Source organism: Manis pentadactyla, chromosome 1 (genome assembly GCF_030020395.1).
Source record: "Manis pentadactyla isolate mManPen7 chromosome 1, mManPen7.hap1, whole genome shotgun sequence".
Classification (NCBI taxonomy): domain Eukaryota; kingdom Metazoa; phylum Chordata; class Mammalia; order Pholidota; family Manidae; genus Manis; species Manis pentadactyla.
In genome coordinates this window covers 176,524,797-176,543,367 of record NC_080019.1, presented here as the reverse complement: position 1 = coordinate 176,543,367, position 18,571 = coordinate 176,524,797, and the positions used below count along the sequence as shown (strand labels likewise).

At 31.7% G+C, this 18,571-nt stretch overlaps 1 protein-coding gene across 6 annotated transcripts in view; it reads right to left on the bottom strand.

Moving 5' to 3' along the window:
* STXBP5L (syntaxin binding protein 5L) overlaps positions 1-18,571 on the bottom strand; it is a 387,143-nt gene that overhangs the window by 67,045 nt on the left and 301,527 nt on the right. For all 6 annotated transcript variants that reach the window (XM_036883434.2, XM_036883436.2, XM_057503095.1 and 3 more), the window contains one exon: positions 3,712-3,777. In XM_036883434.2, the coding sequence (XP_036739329.2) occupies positions 3,712-3,777 (66 nt within the window). The remainder of the gene's footprint in view (positions 1-3,711; positions 3,778-18,571) is intronic.

Here is an 18,571-nt window from a genome sequence, read left to right as displayed (position 1 = left end):
GGCATCCAAGAGATTGGGAACAAGGAAAAGGTGTCTGCTCATACCACATCTATTTAACATTGTATTGAAGGTGCTAGCTAATTTCTTTAGAAATAAGAACTAGAACTGTCACTTTAATGGGGGGCATAATTGGATACATAGATAATCCAAAATAATTTACAAATTATTGGAATTAAACTTATCAAGTTTTCTGGATACAAGCCAATATACAAAAATTAATTGTATTTTTATATTCTAGCCACAAACAATAAGAAAAAGAAATTTAAAAATTACAATATAAAAATATATCAGATACAAAGGAATAAATCTAATGAACAATGTGCAAGACCTCTAAAAAGAAAACTGAAAATATTACTGAAAGTAAAGACACACAGAAATGGAGGTAGCAAATGGAAAATTCAGTATTGTTGAATATGTTAGTTCTGTCCAACTGATCTAAGGATCCAATAAAATTGCAGTCACTATGCAAGCATATTTGTGTGCAAACTGAAAAATTATCTAAAAATTATATGGAAACACAAAAGACCTAGAATAGCTATATAAATTCTTGAAAAAGAACCACAAGAACAAAATTGAAGAACCTACGTAACAACAATACAATAAAGTTACATCAACTAAAAGAGTGTGGAATTGGATAAATGATAAACATACCAGTGAAATAGAATATAAAGTTTAGAAACACATGCACACATGGTTAAAGTATACTAATTTGTGGCAAAAGTACCACTTTAGTGGAGGAAATGATAGTTTTTCCATAAATGGTGCTTATCAACGAGATACTTAAATGGAAGGAATGAACCTTGACTACTACTTCATATTATACACAGAAATATATTTGAAAGGGAACTTGAACTTAAGTTAGAAAAGTAAAACAATAAGACTTCTAGAAAACAGTATAGGTAAATAGCTTCTAGATCTTGAGGTGGACAAAGATTTTTAAAAAAACCCACTACCAATAAAAGAAAATATTGATACATTGAATTACATTAGCATTAAAACTTTCTGTTTATCAAAAGATCACCCTAAAGAGAGTAAAGTCATAGAAAGGGAAAAGGTATTTTGAACTATATACATTCAACAAAAGACTTCTATGTATGTACATATGTATGTATATGCACACACAGAATTACTATATACCAAAAGGAAAGGTAACACACTAACAATGAGTAAAAGACTTGAACATCTTATAAAAGAGGATATTTAAATAGTCAATAAACATAAAAGAAGTCTCATCAAAATCATTAAACATCAGAGTAATGCAATTCAATTTAATTCCAGAATGAGACAGCACTATGTACATCCCAGAATGACTAAAACTGAAAAAAAAGTCAAACATTTGCAGTATGTAGAACAAACAGAATTTTCATACATTGTTGGTGGAAATAAACAATGTATAAAATTGTATAAATTATGTATAAAATTTAGAAAATTTGGTAATATTTCTGAAGCTGAACATCTGCATACCCTATGAGCTAAAATTTCTACTCCCAGATACATGTACAACAGAAATGAGTTTATATTTCATTAAAAATTGTACAAGATTGGTCATAATGACTTCTAATAGCTCCAAACTGAAAATCAACTAAATGTTGAGCAATAATAAACTGTGTAAATAGAGATATATTCATATAATGGAATGTTACAAAGCAATGAAACTCAGCAACATAGATGAATATCATATACATAATGTTGAGCAAAATAAGCAAGAAACCAAAGAAGTGAATAATGCATGACTCCATTCATATGAGAATCCAAAACCCACAAAACTAATCTGTGGTGATAGAAGTCCAAACAGTAGGTACCTTTTTGGAGGTTAGTGCATAAGGGGCATGAGGGAGGTTTCTGGGGTTCTAGTAACATTCTTCATCTTGATCTGGGTGTTTACATGGTATATTGATTTTTAAAAGTAGTCTTGTTGAACTCTTAAGATTTATGCACTTTGAGGTTTATATATTATACCTCAGTTTTAAAGAGCTTACCCCAAAGAGGTTAAGGCCAAGGAATACAAAAAAATTCTACATTAAAAAAAGCAAGAGTTGCAGTATTAATAAAAAAGATGGAATTCAGGTGAAGAACACAATATGAAATGAACAATGGTGATTAATGGTAAAGAATGCATTTTTTGTGGATATATTTTTCAATATCTATATATGATATTCTTTAAAAAAACAGCAGATACAAGGAGAAATAGAAATACATTATTAATATATTTTAATTCTCCATCCTTGACAAATCAAATAAGCAAAATATAAGGACACAAAAGACAACGTAATTAATAAGGTAACACATACTTATTGCTACAAATTTACATTAAGTAACTTGAGTCAAAGAAATATAAACAAATTGTTCTTTATAGAAAATACTGTTAATGCATTCAGAGTTTATCAAAGGTATACATTTAATGCAGAGTTCAAAGGGAAATTTAGCTATATTATATAAATATGTAAGAAATACTAAATATAAATGAATTAAACATCTACCACGAAAAGTAAGTAATACAAATGAAAGCAGAGGAGGGAACAAATAAGGATTAGTTTAATTAGAAATTAGTAAGTTAAAAAAACAGTAAAACCCTTCTTTGGGTTTAAATAAATAATAAAATAGATTGTCAGCTAGCCTACTTAGAGAAAGATAAAATCTCAAACTTTGTATATATAACATTGCAAGGTGTTAGAAAATTTCCATAATGAAAATACTTTTCTTGAAGAGAAAGTACAAGTATACAAAATACGTAATTATAAAGGGTGAATGTTTTGACAGGGAAATTCTACCAAAACTTTAAAATGTAGAAACCCCAATATTTAAATTATTATACATAAAGAAAGAAATCCTTAAAAGAAAAGATAAATGTCTGATTATAAAAAAACTGCTCTAAGGCAAGAGATACCACAGCAAAATTAAAAGTTAAATTGAGAAAAATATTTGAATCTGTCACAGAGGGATAATATTATGAAGAGGTAATACAAATTGATATGAAAAGGACAAACAGTCCTATAGAAAATGAGGCAATTATATGAATAGATGATTTACAGAAAAGAGCTCTTAAACATACGAAAATGTATTCAAACTAGTGGTTACCAAAGGGGAGGAGTCGGAGAGGGCAGGTGGGGATGGAGGGAGAAGGGGATTGTGGGGTATCATGATTGGTGCACATGGTGTCTGTGGGGTTATGGGAAAGACAGTATAGCTCAGAGAAGACAAATAGGGACTCTGTGACATCATACCACAATGATGGACAGTGACTGCAATGGGGCATGGGGGGAGGACTTGATAATAAGGGTGAATGCAATAACCACATTGTTTTTCTTGTGAAACTGTTATAAGACTGTATCAATACCTTAATATAAAAAAGACAAAAAATCACATTTACTGTAGTAACAAACATGTACACCACTAAAATAAAATCAGAGGTATATTTATACAAGGAAATTATAAAAATTTCTAAGAAGGTAACAAGCAAATGAAAAGTAAGTTGGAAAAAAAAGAAAATGTATTCAAAATCACTTATGTGAGAGGTAAATTGAAACTACATTGAAATATCCTTTTTACATAATAGACTCCCTCCACCAAAATTTGATAACCAGTGTTTGAATGTTATGTCTGGAAGGGGAGAAAATTGTTGCAAATAATTTCACATTGTAAGAATGAAAATAAAGCAATAGATTACTGCAGTGAATTACCATAAGTCTGAAAAATACCACTCATGTTTACCTGAAGTGGGAGACTTGCAACGTTCAAGTTCCAGGGGAGCTGGACCGTCATTTAGCTCAGTTAAACCTGAAAATGTAATGGCAAAAAAAAAAAAAAAGAGGTAAATTTTGCTCTTAGTAGATAATTTTTATTTCTTAATTCCTATTAAGTGTAAAAAGGTTTCTTTCCCTGTAAAAACCACTTTCCTGTGCTCATGTTATGACAATTATTCTGAAAGTTTAACAAGTGATACAGAAAAAAATGAGCAATAACTAAATACAAAGGATAATTGATAAATACAAAAGATAATTGAACGTGATGGTGGAAAACCCCTTTTATTTTTTTCACATGAAGCAGCCACTTTAATACATGACCTTGTTTCATCTGAGAATAGATCACTAATTATTCATTTGAATTGATTAATATAAATTAGAAGGGGTTCTTACAACCTAATCAAATCTTCCAAGATTTCTCAAGAGAAATGGTTATTGGCTTTTCAAAGGCCTTTAAGGGGATGCTTTAAATTTTAAGTATTATACTTATCTATAAAAATTCAATATTGTGTAGTACATACTAAATGATTTATTTAGTGGTATCAAATTCCTTTTTATAATAAACACTATATTTTCTCTTATCTCTAATATTTCTTATTTTCCATTCTGCCACTTTTCTGACAAATACAAAGATGGGCACAATAGATTAATAAACATTTTGTAATTCTCACTATCTGCCAGTCTGCATTTCTATGACATTCATAAAATATCCTTATGATTTTCTTATCCTTGCATATTTTTTCTTTGTGAATCATTCATTGTTTCTACTTTAATGTAAATTCTCATACCCAGAAGTACTTTAGAGCTACTGTCAAGTACCAAAATTATCTTTGTTCATATTCCTTCCCACCACCCCCTTCCTTATGTAATTTGTACCAGTAAACTTATGTGTTCAAACAATCAGAGTTTTAGGAAAGGTCTGTTGTAATACTCTAGCCCAAACTTTATATAGATAAGAAACTGTAAGTTCAAAGAATTTAAACTATTTTTTAAAGTTACAGAACTAAATGCCAAAGTTTGAATAGATTCTTTATATATTTTGTTTTTTTTGTGTGTGTGGTTTCAAATTTCCATCTGGGGTTACTTTCTGTCACCCTGGAGAACTTCCTTTAGTAATTTCTTACAAGGTGGCTCTAATAGTGACGAATTCTCTGTTATTGTTTATCTGGGAATATCTTTATTTCATCTTTGTTTTTTTGAAAGATAGCTTTGCTGGATGTAAGATTCTTGGTTGAGAGTTTTTTCTTTTGATTTCTTTGGCTATGTCATCCTACTGCCTTCTGGCCTCCACTGTTTCTGATGAGCTGCTAATCCTATTGGAGTTCCCTTGCATGTGTATAACAAGTCATTTTTCTCATACTGCTTTTCTCATTGTCTTTCAGCATTTTTACTATGATGTGTCTGGGTGTGGATATCTGCATTTATCCTATTGGAGTTACCTGAACTTCTTGGATGTGTACATTTTTTCATCAAATTTTAGAAAGTTTCAGTCATTACCTCTGAATATTTTTCTGCTTCTTTCTGTCTCTTTCCTGTTTCTACAACTTCCATTATGGGCACGTTGGTGCATTTAAGATATCTCTCACTTCTCTAAGGGCTTGTTGAGTTTTCATTTTTTCTCTCTATCCTTCAGAATACAAACTTTATCAACCTACCTTCACATTTGCTAATTCTTATTTCTGCCAGTTGAAATTGACTGTTGTCTAGAATCTAGCAAAATTTTTTTCACTTACTGTACTTTTCAACACCAGAATTTTTTATTTGATTTTTTTTTTCTTGATCCCTTTCACCTATTTCATTCTGTTCCCCCACCTCTGCCTCTGGTAACCACAATCTGTGTATCTATGGGCTCATGTATTGCTTGTTTTTAGATTCCACATATAAATGATATCATATGGTATTTGTCTTTTTCAGACTTTTTCCTCAATGTCTATCCCTGTTGTTGCCAATGCCAAGATTTCATTCTTTTTTAATGGCTGAATAACATTCCTGTGTGTCTGTGTGTGAGTCATATTTTCTTTATCCATTCATACATTGATGGACACACTGTTTCCATACCTTGGCTACTGTAAATAATGCTTCAATAAACATGGAGGTGCTTATCTTTTTGAGCCACTCTTTTTGTTTTTTTGAATTGTTACCTAGGAGTGGGATCATTAGACCATAGGGTAATTCTATTTTTAATTTTTAAAAGAATTTCCATACTGTTTCCCATAGAGGCTGCACCAATTTTCATTTTCACCAAAAATGCATATATGTTCCCTTTTCTCCACATCCTAACACTTGCATTTTTCGTAAGAGCCATTCTAACAGGTATGAAGTGATAATTTCCTTGTGGTTTTTATTTGCATTTCCCTAATGATTAGTGATGCTGAGCACCTTTTATGCACTTGTTACCTGAATGTCCTCTTTGGAAAATGTCTGTTCAGATCCTCTGCTCATATTTTAATTGGATTGGTTGGGTTTTTGCTATTGAGTTGTATGAGTTGTTTATATTTGTGTAAGTTATATGAGTCTATTGAATTGTATGAGACTCATATTTTGGATACTCTTATCAGATATATGATTTGCACATATTTTCTCCCATTCAGTAGGATGTCTTTTCATTTTGTTGATGGCTTCCTTTGCTGTGTAGATGCTTTTTAGCTTGATGTAGTCCTACTTGTTTAATTTTGCTTTTGCTTCCTTTGCCTTTATTGCCAAATCAAAAAATCATTGCCAAGACCCATGCCAAGGAGTTTGATGCCTATTTTTTCTTCTAGGATTTTTATGGTTTCAAGTGTTATATTCAACTCTTTAACCTATTTTGAGTTAATTATTGAGTATGTTGTAAAATATTTACATTTGGTTTTAATAACTTCCATATATTGGTTGATATTATATTTTCAATGAGACATTATCTTCATAGTTTCCCTTACTTCTTTAAGTATGATGTCTTTTAGTTCTTTAAACACATTTGTAATGGCTGCTATGAAGTCTTTGTTAAATCCAATATTGGGGCCCCTCTTTTTTCTATTCCCTGGGATTTTTTTGCATAAAATTAGTGTTATTCCATAAATGTTTGATATAATTAATCAGTGAAGCCATTCAAGGTCTACAGATTTCTTTTGTGTGGGTAATTTTGATTTCAAAAAAAATTTTAAAGGCTATTTATATTTTCCAGTGTGTTTGGTGTCAGTTTCTATAATTTTCTCTTTAAATAAGTCCCTTAATTTCAGATATAGTATCAATTTATAGGGATATAGTTGTTCATTGTCTTACTTTGTTATTTTTAACATCTTTAGAATCCAAGTGATGCTCCCTTTTTCATTTCTGGTATTATTTATATTTTTTCTTTCTTGATAAGTCTTTTAGGGTTTTAGGGATCTTAGTATTCTTTTTGAAGAATTATCTTGTGTTTTTGTTCATCTACTCTATTGTTTATCCTCTATTTCATTGATTTCCAATCTTTATTTCCATCCTTCTGTTTACTTTCAGTAGCATTGTTCTTTTTTTAATATTTAATATAGTTTAGATTATTGATTTGAGATTCCTCTTTACTTTTCTAATATAAGAACCCAATGTTCTAAATTTTCCCTTTAAATACTGCTTTAACATCTCACAAATTGTGTTTTGTGTTTATACTTTCACTCAATTCAAAAATATTAAAAAATTTCCCCTGTGATTTCATTTTTAAGCCATAACATTTTAAAGCTAAAAGTCTTTATTTCCAAATATTTGGGGACTTTAAGACATATCTATTATTGATTTCTAACTTAATCTCTTTTGTAATAAGAGAATGTATTCTGATTTCAATCCATTATAACTTGTTCCATGACTCAGTCTGTATTTATGAATTTTCCATGTCTATTTAAAAAGAATGCATATTTTCATTTGTATGTGGGGGTGTTTGTTTATATCAGGCTAATTTGGTTAAGGGAGTTGCTTAAGTTTTTTTAAACCCTTACCACTTTTAGTCTATTCTATCAGTTACTGAGGAGAAATGATGAGTCCCCAGCTATGATTGAAGATTTGTCTATTTCCGTCTTTAGTTTTAACAATTTGCTTTATTTATTTTGAATATTTCTTATTAGGTCCATTCAAGTACAGGATTTTTATATCTTTCTGATAAAGTGATTCTTTTATAATTTTGAATTGCCTCTCTATCTCCATATCTTGAAGTCTCATAATATAGCTACCTCAGCTTCTTGGGTTAGTGTTTTGATGGAATTCTTTTTCCCTTCTTTTACTTTCAATTTATTTGTATGTTTTTATAAGTAAAGTACATTTCTTATAAACAGCATATAGGGTCTTTTTTTTTATCATGTCTCATAATCTCTACTATTATTTGGGATGAGGGATGTGTGTTCCATTTACTTTTAATACAACCATTGATGGAGTTAGGTTATGTCTATCATCTTTCTATTTGCTTTTAGTTGGCCCCTTTGTTCTTTTTTCTACTGTTCCTCTTTTCTGCCTTTCAAAAAAATCAAATGTATTTCAGTATTCCATCTTATCTTCTCTTTGGATATTTAACTACACTTGTTTTATTTTTTAGTGGTTGCTGTAGGGATTATAACGTATATCTATAATTCATCACAATCTACCCTTTATTACTGCTTCTTTTATGATGACAGAAACTTACAAAAGTATAATTCAGTTTACTTCCCTCCCATTCTTTGTTACTATTGTCACATATTTTTCTTCTACATGTTATAAATTCCATAGCACATTGTTGATTTTTAATTTAAAGACTAAATTAATAATTAAAGATTTCAAGAAAAAGTATTTTATATTTACCCACATATTTATTATTCCCAGTATTCTTCATTCTTACTGTGTAACTAAATATCGATCTAATATTGTTTTTCTTCAGCCTTAAGAACTTCTTTTACTATTTCTTGTAGTGTGGGTCTGCTGATGAAAAATTTATTTACCTTCATTTTAAGATATTTTTACTAGGTATAGAATTCAGGATTTATTATTATTTTTCTCTAGCACTTAAAAGACGTCATTCTGTTGTCTCTCTTCAATTATTTCTAATGAGAAACTACTCATTCTATCATTGTGTGTGTAAGTTTATTTAGTCCTTTTAAGATATTCTCTTTGATGCTGGTTTTAGTAGTTTTGCTATTATGTTTTACATATGATTTCTTCGTAAGAAATTATTTTTCCAGTTTAGGGTTTTTAGAGTTTCAATTCCTCTCCTGAAATTCTTCAATATATTCACCCATTCTAATCCATCTTTTACTGTCACTTCTTACAATAATTGTTCAGAAGTTCTTGTCTGCTAACTGCAGTTTGGGTCGTCCATGGATCTGCTTATCCCCACCCCAAACACACACACACAATGTTCTGCTTCTTTGCATGTTTTCTAATTTTAGATAGTATGTTACGCATAAAAGTATATATACATATAGCTCCTTTTCTAAAATTTCCTTTGTCAGATAGCTCAAGTGAAGTGCTGATCATTCAGATTCTACAAAGTATTGACTTAGCTGGGGCTGGCCAACAGTTTTAATCAAATTGTTTCCCTTTGAAACTGGACAAAGAAATATCTTTGTTTCTCTGTCCAACACTCAAACTTTCACATTCCCTTCACCTAGGGGCTTATTCCTGATATTCTCAGTATCTGTACAGGGAGAGGGCTTCAGATAGTTTAATTCACCATGGATCAAATTCTATAGTAACTCCAGAATGTAAGCACCTTGAGACTGCATGAATTCTCTCTGCTTCCCAGTCTCACTTGCACTGCCACTTTCTCAGAAAAATTCTGGGATTAGTGAGGGTTAGATGGCAGGGAACTGCCAGACTGAGTAATTTATTTTTGTCTTTTGTGTTATTTCAGATTCCCATTCAATAGGCCAGTCCAGGTGGTCATTAAACCGCACTGGACTTTCATATTCTTTGCAGTGTATCCATTTATGGATGGCCCATTCCTTCCCCACCTATGCCCAGGTCAGTTAATTACCCCAGGTATGGAAGTAGCTGCAGTTTTTTGCTCATCTATGAATGGCTCTTATCTCCATGGCATTCAGTTAATCAAGCCTTCTCTGAATCCACCACTCCCAAAAGCCCCATAGAAAAGTATGATTTTAATTTTGTCATTGTTATTATGATGGAAATTAATTATTGTTGTCATTATTGTCATTACCATGGGGATGAAGGGATGAAGGACTTTTCATGTGTTTCAACATCCTATCTCAAAATGGAAAGTTCCTTCTTCACATATATTTTGTATCTTGGAAATGATGTGAAAGCTGGATTGAAAATATGGAGAACCAAAGAAATGGAGGCCAGTTAAATTGTTCAATCCATTACTGACACTAGTAGGTATCCATTAAATACTAAGGGTGCATGCCAAATATTGTGCTTTTTCTAATAATATATTGAGCACTAAATAGTGATATTTCCCCAAGACTATATGGAGAAAGTTATGTCTGATATATGAAAAAAGTAAGACAAATTGACTGTTAAACTTGGAAAATGTCTAATATTCATTAGAAAATATATAATAAATCCTGGTTGAGAAGAGATACAGAAATTTTATGGTATATAAACAATTGAATATTAGAAGATAGTATCCCCTTGGGTACAATGAACTATATCAACTTCTATTTTAAAATTTCTAGGAATATATACCTATAATATATCTTATTGATCATATAATTCAGATAGTAATTGAAGTAGCAACTGAATGTAAAATAAAGTATCACTATTCTTTAGGAGACTAATACCCAGTACATAAATGTCTTCATACATACAAGCACTTTATACTTTTGGTGATTTTCTTACCAAATTTCCATTTACCTTATCAAATGCTCTGGTATGAATGTTTTCTAATTGGATTGATATTTTGACCAAGAAATTTTTTGTTGTTGGGTTGGTATATTGTAGGTTGTTTAGCAGTATCTATGACTTCCCAGTGGATGCCAGTAGAGCACCCTTCCCCACAACTGTCATAACCAAAAATATCTACAGACAGTGCCAAATGTCTTTTGAGGGACAAAATCATCCCTGGTTGAGAACCACTGCTTTATGGTATATTAGCCTGTTTTATTTGTTTGACTCACATTTTAGATAACTGTTTAGATTTCTAAACTCTAGAAAACATACATATATTAGTATCTCCCATGTTTTTTATTTCTTTGTACACTTTTCTAAACATGAAAAAGAGAATCTTATATTTTACCTGCTAATTACAGTTTAAAACAATTGCATTCAACATAAAGTTTTGGAGCAAGAAAATTTATGCTATAAAATGGGTATCGAAAAGAAAGGAAACCTATTAAGATATAGAACTGAAAATCAGATATAAAAACTACTTGTTTAATTTCTCAACCAGATCATATATTTTACAATTTATCCCTTTCATTCTGTAGCTTTCTCATTTTCTTTTATGTATGTATTACAGTAGAGAAAGCCTCCTATAAAATAACAGTCTTTGTACATATTCTCTGATTCCCATCCCCTTTCACCTTCTTAAGGATTTTGCTCCTTTATCCCCTCTGTCCCTTATCACCAAACTCTCTTTCTCTAGGGATCATTCTTTATTCACATTAACTTTAAAATATGCTCTTTATCTAAAATGAAAGAAACTTCCTCCTAATACTTTATTCCAATACAGATACTGACCTATATTTCTGTGCTGCTTCACAACCAAACATCTTGAAAGTGTTATCTAATTGTGCTGTTTCCTCACCTGTCACTCTTCAGTCTAATATAATTCTAGACTCTATCTGAAACATTTCCAATACTACTTTTTAAAGGGTTAGTAATAACCTTCACAGGGCAAGATGTACTAGTCACTTTTCTGAGTGTATTCTTATTCTATCTGTAGCATTTAACATGGCTGACCACTTCTTGAAATACTCCCCATACTTTGACTTCTGCAACATTCTCATTTTTTTCTCTTCTCTTTGGCAAGTCATTTTTGCCAAATACTCCTCTTCCTTTGAAATTTAAATGTTAAAATTTTTAGCCACAATCCTCCTCTTTCCTCCTCCTGCTCCCCCCACCTAAGTAACTTTATTTCCATACCATTATGTACTGTCTGTATGCCACATAATCAAATTAAAGCTTTGATATTCAGAGTTGTTTATCTGTCTATTTGACATCATCATGAGGATAAATGGCAGCATCCCAATAATTTAACATGTCTAATACTGAAATTTTTATTGCCTGCCACCATTCCCTGCCCCAAACCTAGCTTCTTCATCTTTGTAAATAATACCATGACACAATCAGTACCTCAAGCTCAAATTTGGCATAACCTTTGATTCTCCTCTCTGATCTCTTATAATGAATTATAATGAATTAGTAGCTCTGTAAATGCTAATGATCTTTGGATAAATTCTCTTCTCTCCATCAATGTTGCTATCAACCTAATCAAAGCCACTACATTTCCCACTTTGGAGTGCAAAACTGGCCTTCTAACTGGTATACTGGCTTTCTATCTATTTTGTTCCCATCACATTTTCTTTATTCAGCAGTGTCAATATTTTTAAGACATATGAAGCTTATAATTCTCCTGCTTGAAATAAAACTGAATTTCTTATAATTGCTTCAGAAGCTTGTATGACCTTGTCCTCGATAATCTAGACATCAAAATTGTAATCCATTTTCCCTCTCAACCACAACATGCCCAGCTTTCTTGAACTTCTTTCTATTTCTAACACAGTTAAGTCCTTTACCACCTTAGAACCTTCTTAAAAGTTGTTTACTCTGCCTGGAATACACTGCTCCCTGCTCTTCAGAAGCTGGGGTTTTTTAAAGAGCTTTATTGAAGTTTGACTGACATATTTATAAAGTATATAAACTGATAAATTTTGATATACATATACACCTGTGAAACCAACTCCACAGTCAAGATAACAAACTTACCCATCATGACCAAGGCTCTCTTTGTGTTCTTTTGAAACCTTCCCTTCCAGCCTTCCCCATAAGAGCCCCTTCCCATTCCAGGCAACCAATGATCTGCTTTTTGTCATTATGCATTAATTTGCATTTCCTAGATTTTTATATAAATGGAATCATACAGTATGTACCCTTTTTTGTCTGGTTTTTTTAAATTCAGTATACTTATTTTGAGATTCATCCATGTTGTGCCATTTATTAATAGCACATTTCTTTTTATTGCTTAGTAGTAAGCCATTGAATGGATATACCACATTTGTTTATCCATTTACCTATTGATGGAGGCTTTAGTTGTTTCAGTTTTTGACTATGAAAATGTTTCAGTATTTGACTGCTACAAATGTTTTGTATGGTATATGCTTTCATTTGTCTAGGGTAAATAACTAGGTGTAAAACAGCTAGATCATAGTATAAGTGTACGCTTAAATCTTTAAGAACCTGCCAAATGGTTGTATCATTGTATACATTCCCACTAGTAGTGTGGCAACGTTCTGTTTCTTCCACATTCTTGTCAATATTTGGTATGATCAGTATTCCAGTCATACTAATATATCTGTAATGATATCTCATTATAGTTTTAATTTGATTTCCTTAATGATGAATGTTGTTGAGTATCTTTTCATACGCTTATTTATTATCAGTATATATTCTTTTCTAAACTATCTGTTCAAAACTTTTGCCCATATTTTTATGTTTGCTCCCTTATTGAGTTCTGAGAATTCAAAAAATCTATTGTAGATACAGGTTCCCTATAAGATATGTACTTTGCAAGTATTTTCTCCTAGTCTGCGGCCAACCTTTCATTCTCATAACTGTCTTTTGAAGGGCAAAAATTTTTACTTTTAAAGAAGTCCAATTTATCCACATGTTCTTTTATTGAACATATTATTGGTATACTATCTAAAAACTGCCTAACCCAAGGTCACAAAAATATTTTTTCCTAGATTTATGGTTTTATATTAAGGCTCATGATCCACTCTGTTAGTTTTTAAAAATTTGACACAAAGTATAAATCACAATTTTTTTATGCAAGGATATACAATTTTATTAAGTAACATTTGTAGAAAGGACTATTATTTCTCTGCTTAACTGCCTTTGTCAAAAATCAGTAGACTGTATATGTGTGGGTGTATTTCTGAAGTCTCTGTTGAGTTCCATTAATCTATTTGTCTTTGTACTAATAACAAACTGTCTCCATAACAGTCTTTTATAGTCTTGAAGTCAGATAGTGTTGGTTCTCCAACACTGTTCTTTTTTAAAAGTTGTTTTGGCTACTCTAAATCTTTCACATTTCTGTATGGACTTTAGAATCAGTTTATCAATTTCTATTAAAAGTCTGCTGGATTTCTATTGGGATTGTGTCGAATTACAGATCAATTGGGAGACAACTGATATTTTAGTAATACTGAATTTTTTGAAACATGAACATACTGTAATTCTTCATTTTTTAAGGTATTTTTTAACTTCTCTAAGCAATATTTTCTAGTTTTCAATATGTGGTCTTTAACATCTGTCATCCAGTTTATGGCTAAGTGTTTCATATTTTTGCCATTATATATAGTATTTATAAATTTCAATTTCATGTTGTTTTGTTGTCAGTAGATAGAAAAAAAGAAAAAAATTGATTTTTGTATATTGGTCTCATATCCTGCTTTTTGTTAAACTCACTAATTCTAGTACCATTTTGCAGATTTCATTAGATTTTCTTCACAGATGATCATGTTGTCTATGAAAAAAGGCAGTTTAACTTCTTTTCCAATCTTGATAACTTCTTTTTCTTTCCTGACTACACTGGCTAGAATTTCCAGTGCAATGGTAAGCAGAAATGGATGTGAAGTATAAATTTCCTCTAGTCTGGCTGATAGGAATAGGTGCTATTTCCTTTAGTCCTCTCAGCTGGTTCTTTACCTATTTCTGGTTACTTTTGTCATATGTATGTGTTGATTGGTACTTTGAGTAGGAAACTATAGATTTCTGGTATCCTTTGTGAACTGTAGCTGCTTTGGTTTCCCTGCTTTCTCAACTCAGAGAGCCAACTAGTTTCCTCCTGGATTTTCCCTCCTCTCTTGGCTGCAATCTAGAAACTCGCCTATGGTAGTAAATAAGTGTGGTTGTAAGGTTCACTTCTGTTGTTTCTCATCTGTCAGAGATTACTGTTTTTCACTACCTAGCGTCCTGTGTCTTAAAAACCATTTCATGTATTATGCCTGTTTTTTTTTTTGTTTCATGCAGGTTAAATCTGGTTCCTGTTATTCTATCATGATCAGGAGTTTAAGTCTAAGGCTTTGTCTATTCCCTCTTTTCTGGCAAAGCTACACTTAAATATTTCTTCCTCAGATAGGTCCTTCCCTGATAACACTTTGAAAACTAGGTACACCTTTTCTCCCTTATCTCATTTTTCTCTTTCATAGCATTGCTACCTCTTTCAATTATAATAGTATATTTATGAATTTCTTTATGTTTTCTATTTAAATTGAGAAATAAGATTATAATTATTTTACTCATCACTTTATATCTAGTGCCTAGAGAAATGTTTGATAAAAAAGATGCTTAATAAATATTCTTTGAATGAACTTTTCCATTTATTGTTTACCACAATTCTTGCTGGTATTCATTCCTTGAGGCATTCCTTCTTTTCCTATTCTTTGTTTCACTTCACTTCTCTTCCATTCTTGACTTTCTCCATTCATTTTTTAATATTTATTTCCCTCTCTTTTCTAGGTCTCTCTTATTCTTATCTTCCCTTTGTTTCCCCATTTTTCTGTTTCTGATTTGTGTTTATAGGATCTTTTATCATTCCCCACACTGAAAAACCATGAAGTGAAAGAGGGAAAATATCTTTAGATAGGCTTGAGACTTCCTAAGGGCTCCCCCATTGCATAACTATAAATTGAATGCACAAATTTTTGACAATGCTCTGTCTTAAGCCTACTTTTCAAACCTTCTTTGCTTGAAATAGTGTACTATCAGTTTTCAACTAGCGAAATTTCTCTCATTATCACAAGGAGAAAGAGAACTAGGTGATGAGGACGAGAACTGTATGCTAGCCCTAAGTCTTACATATATTGGTTATGATTCTGGAAAAGGTACTTAACCTTTCTGTGGCTTGATTTCATCTTGTAATAATATCTATTACTTATAGAAGTGTTTTTACAAACATTAATTCAGAAAAGTTATACAAGTCTCTAAGGGAAGTAGGGATGATGATTTTTACTTTATATATGAGAAAAAAGAAATTCAGAGCAGTTAAATTACTTGCTTTTTACTACCAATATAATGAGTAGTTAATAAGTAGAAAAGGCAGAACTTGATATAAACCTTCTGACACTTATCTGCTGCTCTTTCCAAAGCATTTCACTGCTTCAACAAATCATAACATGTAAAATACAAAGGTTTCCTTTGAATTATGTTTTATTATTCTAAGATGTTAAAGATTTGCAGATGGAATAAAGATTTAGCGAAGGGAACTCCTTGGGACCTAATCTATGTTACAAGGTGACCAGTGAAGGAACCCAGGAAAAGACTGGAATCAAGCTCTTTCTCTGGAAGGAACAGTATAAAGTTCAAATTAGAATGTGATGTCACTTAGTGAGCAAAATAGATACAATAAAAATAAAATACAGATTTCAGAGAGCACCTTGTCCAGTTGTGAAAACTAATTTTAAATTGTTTCATTTTTTAATATATTATCTCATTGATCATGGGTTAAAACTGAAAAAAAAGTAGTTTCTGATTATAGTTAATAGAATTGGTTTCTGATACACTGGAAACTTTAAGAGACACTTAGAGACACTAATTAATACAGTGGAAAGCATATTAAGCACTTCATATATCACATCAGATAGGCCTAAATTTGCTTCCCACTAATTCTTTGTGACTTTGAAAAACTAATTCAATCTCTACCAACTTCAATTTTCTCATCTGTAGAGGAATCCACTAATAAACATCTATCTACCTCAAAGGGTTCTGACCATTAAATTATACAACACTGAGCCAAATTACTGAGTACAGTCCCTGAATAGAATATTCAATGGAAGTGAGTTAATTTTCCCCAAATAGGGACAATAGAGATATGCTTTTCTAAAAACTAGGAAACAATTCATGAAAAGTCCATACAATCTCTATTATAACAAAATGGAACTGTAGAAATGAAACCAGGTTATATGATCCAATAGTTAAAACAAAATTTTCATAAAAATTTTAAAAGCAAATTCCAGGATATACCTTCAAGTCATTAAAGAATCAGTCCCTTATCAAAATATATGATGTTAATTATCAAGAGACTTTAAGAGATCTGATTTCAAGTCCTAGGGCTTGTGTGAGCCCCAATGGAGCCGACATGTGGAGACATGGAGGATGGTCTTCTAAGGAATTGATTTTACCTCTGTCTTGATACTTTAGATCTTCCCTTAGAAGAAACTGTGGTTTCTTTTGCAAAATTCCAATGAACTCAGTAAATACAGAAGCTATTTCTGCTCTCATTTGTCAAATTTGAAAAGTCCCCTGCCTATTGATGTGAGTGAAAAGCGCCTGCTGTCATGTGAGTAAAAAGAGACTGATTATTTAATGACTTGAAGGCATATTCTGGAATTTGCTTTGAAAAATTTTATGAAAATTTGGTTTTAAGTTTAACTATGAGATCATATAACCTGGTTACATCCCGCTACCATCATCATTTACTTACTGAGCTCATGCTTGTGCTGGGTGTAGAGGTTATAAAGAATTTTAGGTATGGTCTTCAGACTCTTGTCACACATTTGGAAAGGTAGAAGATATGCATAAAAATAAGTCAGCATACAAAGAAACTAGGCTACAACTAACTAAATGATCTAGATGCTACCGTATACAAGCCTGTACACTGTAAGCACTTAAAAAACAAGGGAAGTGGCACAACAGGGCTCTAATGGCAGCAGGGAAGGCAACTATAGGGAGTGAAATTTTAGCAGGGCATTTTCAGAAAGGGGATGATATGAGCAAATTATAATGGTAGTAAGATACATACACTTGGCTTAGGGCATGTGTTTTTACAAATAGAAAATTCATTTGAAGATATAGATAGGAATTATATTTGAGTGTCCTGAATGACAAGGTTGAAATGTTTGCTTTTTTATTCTGAATGCAATAAAATATTAATGAAAGAGTCAGAGGTAAATGAATATGTCTCAACTTCTTGAACCTTTATAGTATGGTTGATACTGTACAAGTCTGATTAAGGGCCTGCTTTTCCTTCTTATCCTCAGTATCCAATTTATCTTCTTAATGTAAAAGTAGTACATGTTTATTATAGAGTATCATAAAATACATTAAAACTAAAAGAAAAAAAATTTTAATCCACACTATCATGTTCCAGAAACTTTTATAGGTGGATGCATTCACAAACACACAAAATGTAGGGGAATTCCACCTTGAGAAGGCTAAACTGGGATTAAGAAGTCTGAGTATGTGCGTTAAACCAGAGACTATTTACAGTAAAGATTTTGGCTGAAATCCTTTATGTGGCAGGGAATGGGTGCGAAAGAACAGTATAGGGCAGAGGTCAGCAAATCTTTTATGTAAAGAGCAAGGTAGGAAATCTTTCAGGTCTCATGGGCTATATGGTTTCTGCTGCATCTACTCAGTTCTGCCATTGTAATGTGGAAGCAGCCACAAACAATATGTAAATACATGAGTGTTGCTGTGTTCCAATAAAACTATTCACGGGAACCGATATTTCATATAATTTTCAGGTGTCTAGAAATATTACCTAATAAGTTTCTGTTTCAGGAGCAACAGAAGCCAACATAGATTCAGTGTTCTACTGAAAGGTACCAGGAGCAGAGGCAATGGGAGGCACCAAAGGAGGGGTGCTCTTTTGAGTAGAAAGATAGAGAATACTTAAGAGCAAAAATAACTCCCAGAAAAATATTAAGGATTTCACAGGTTTTTATAAGTGA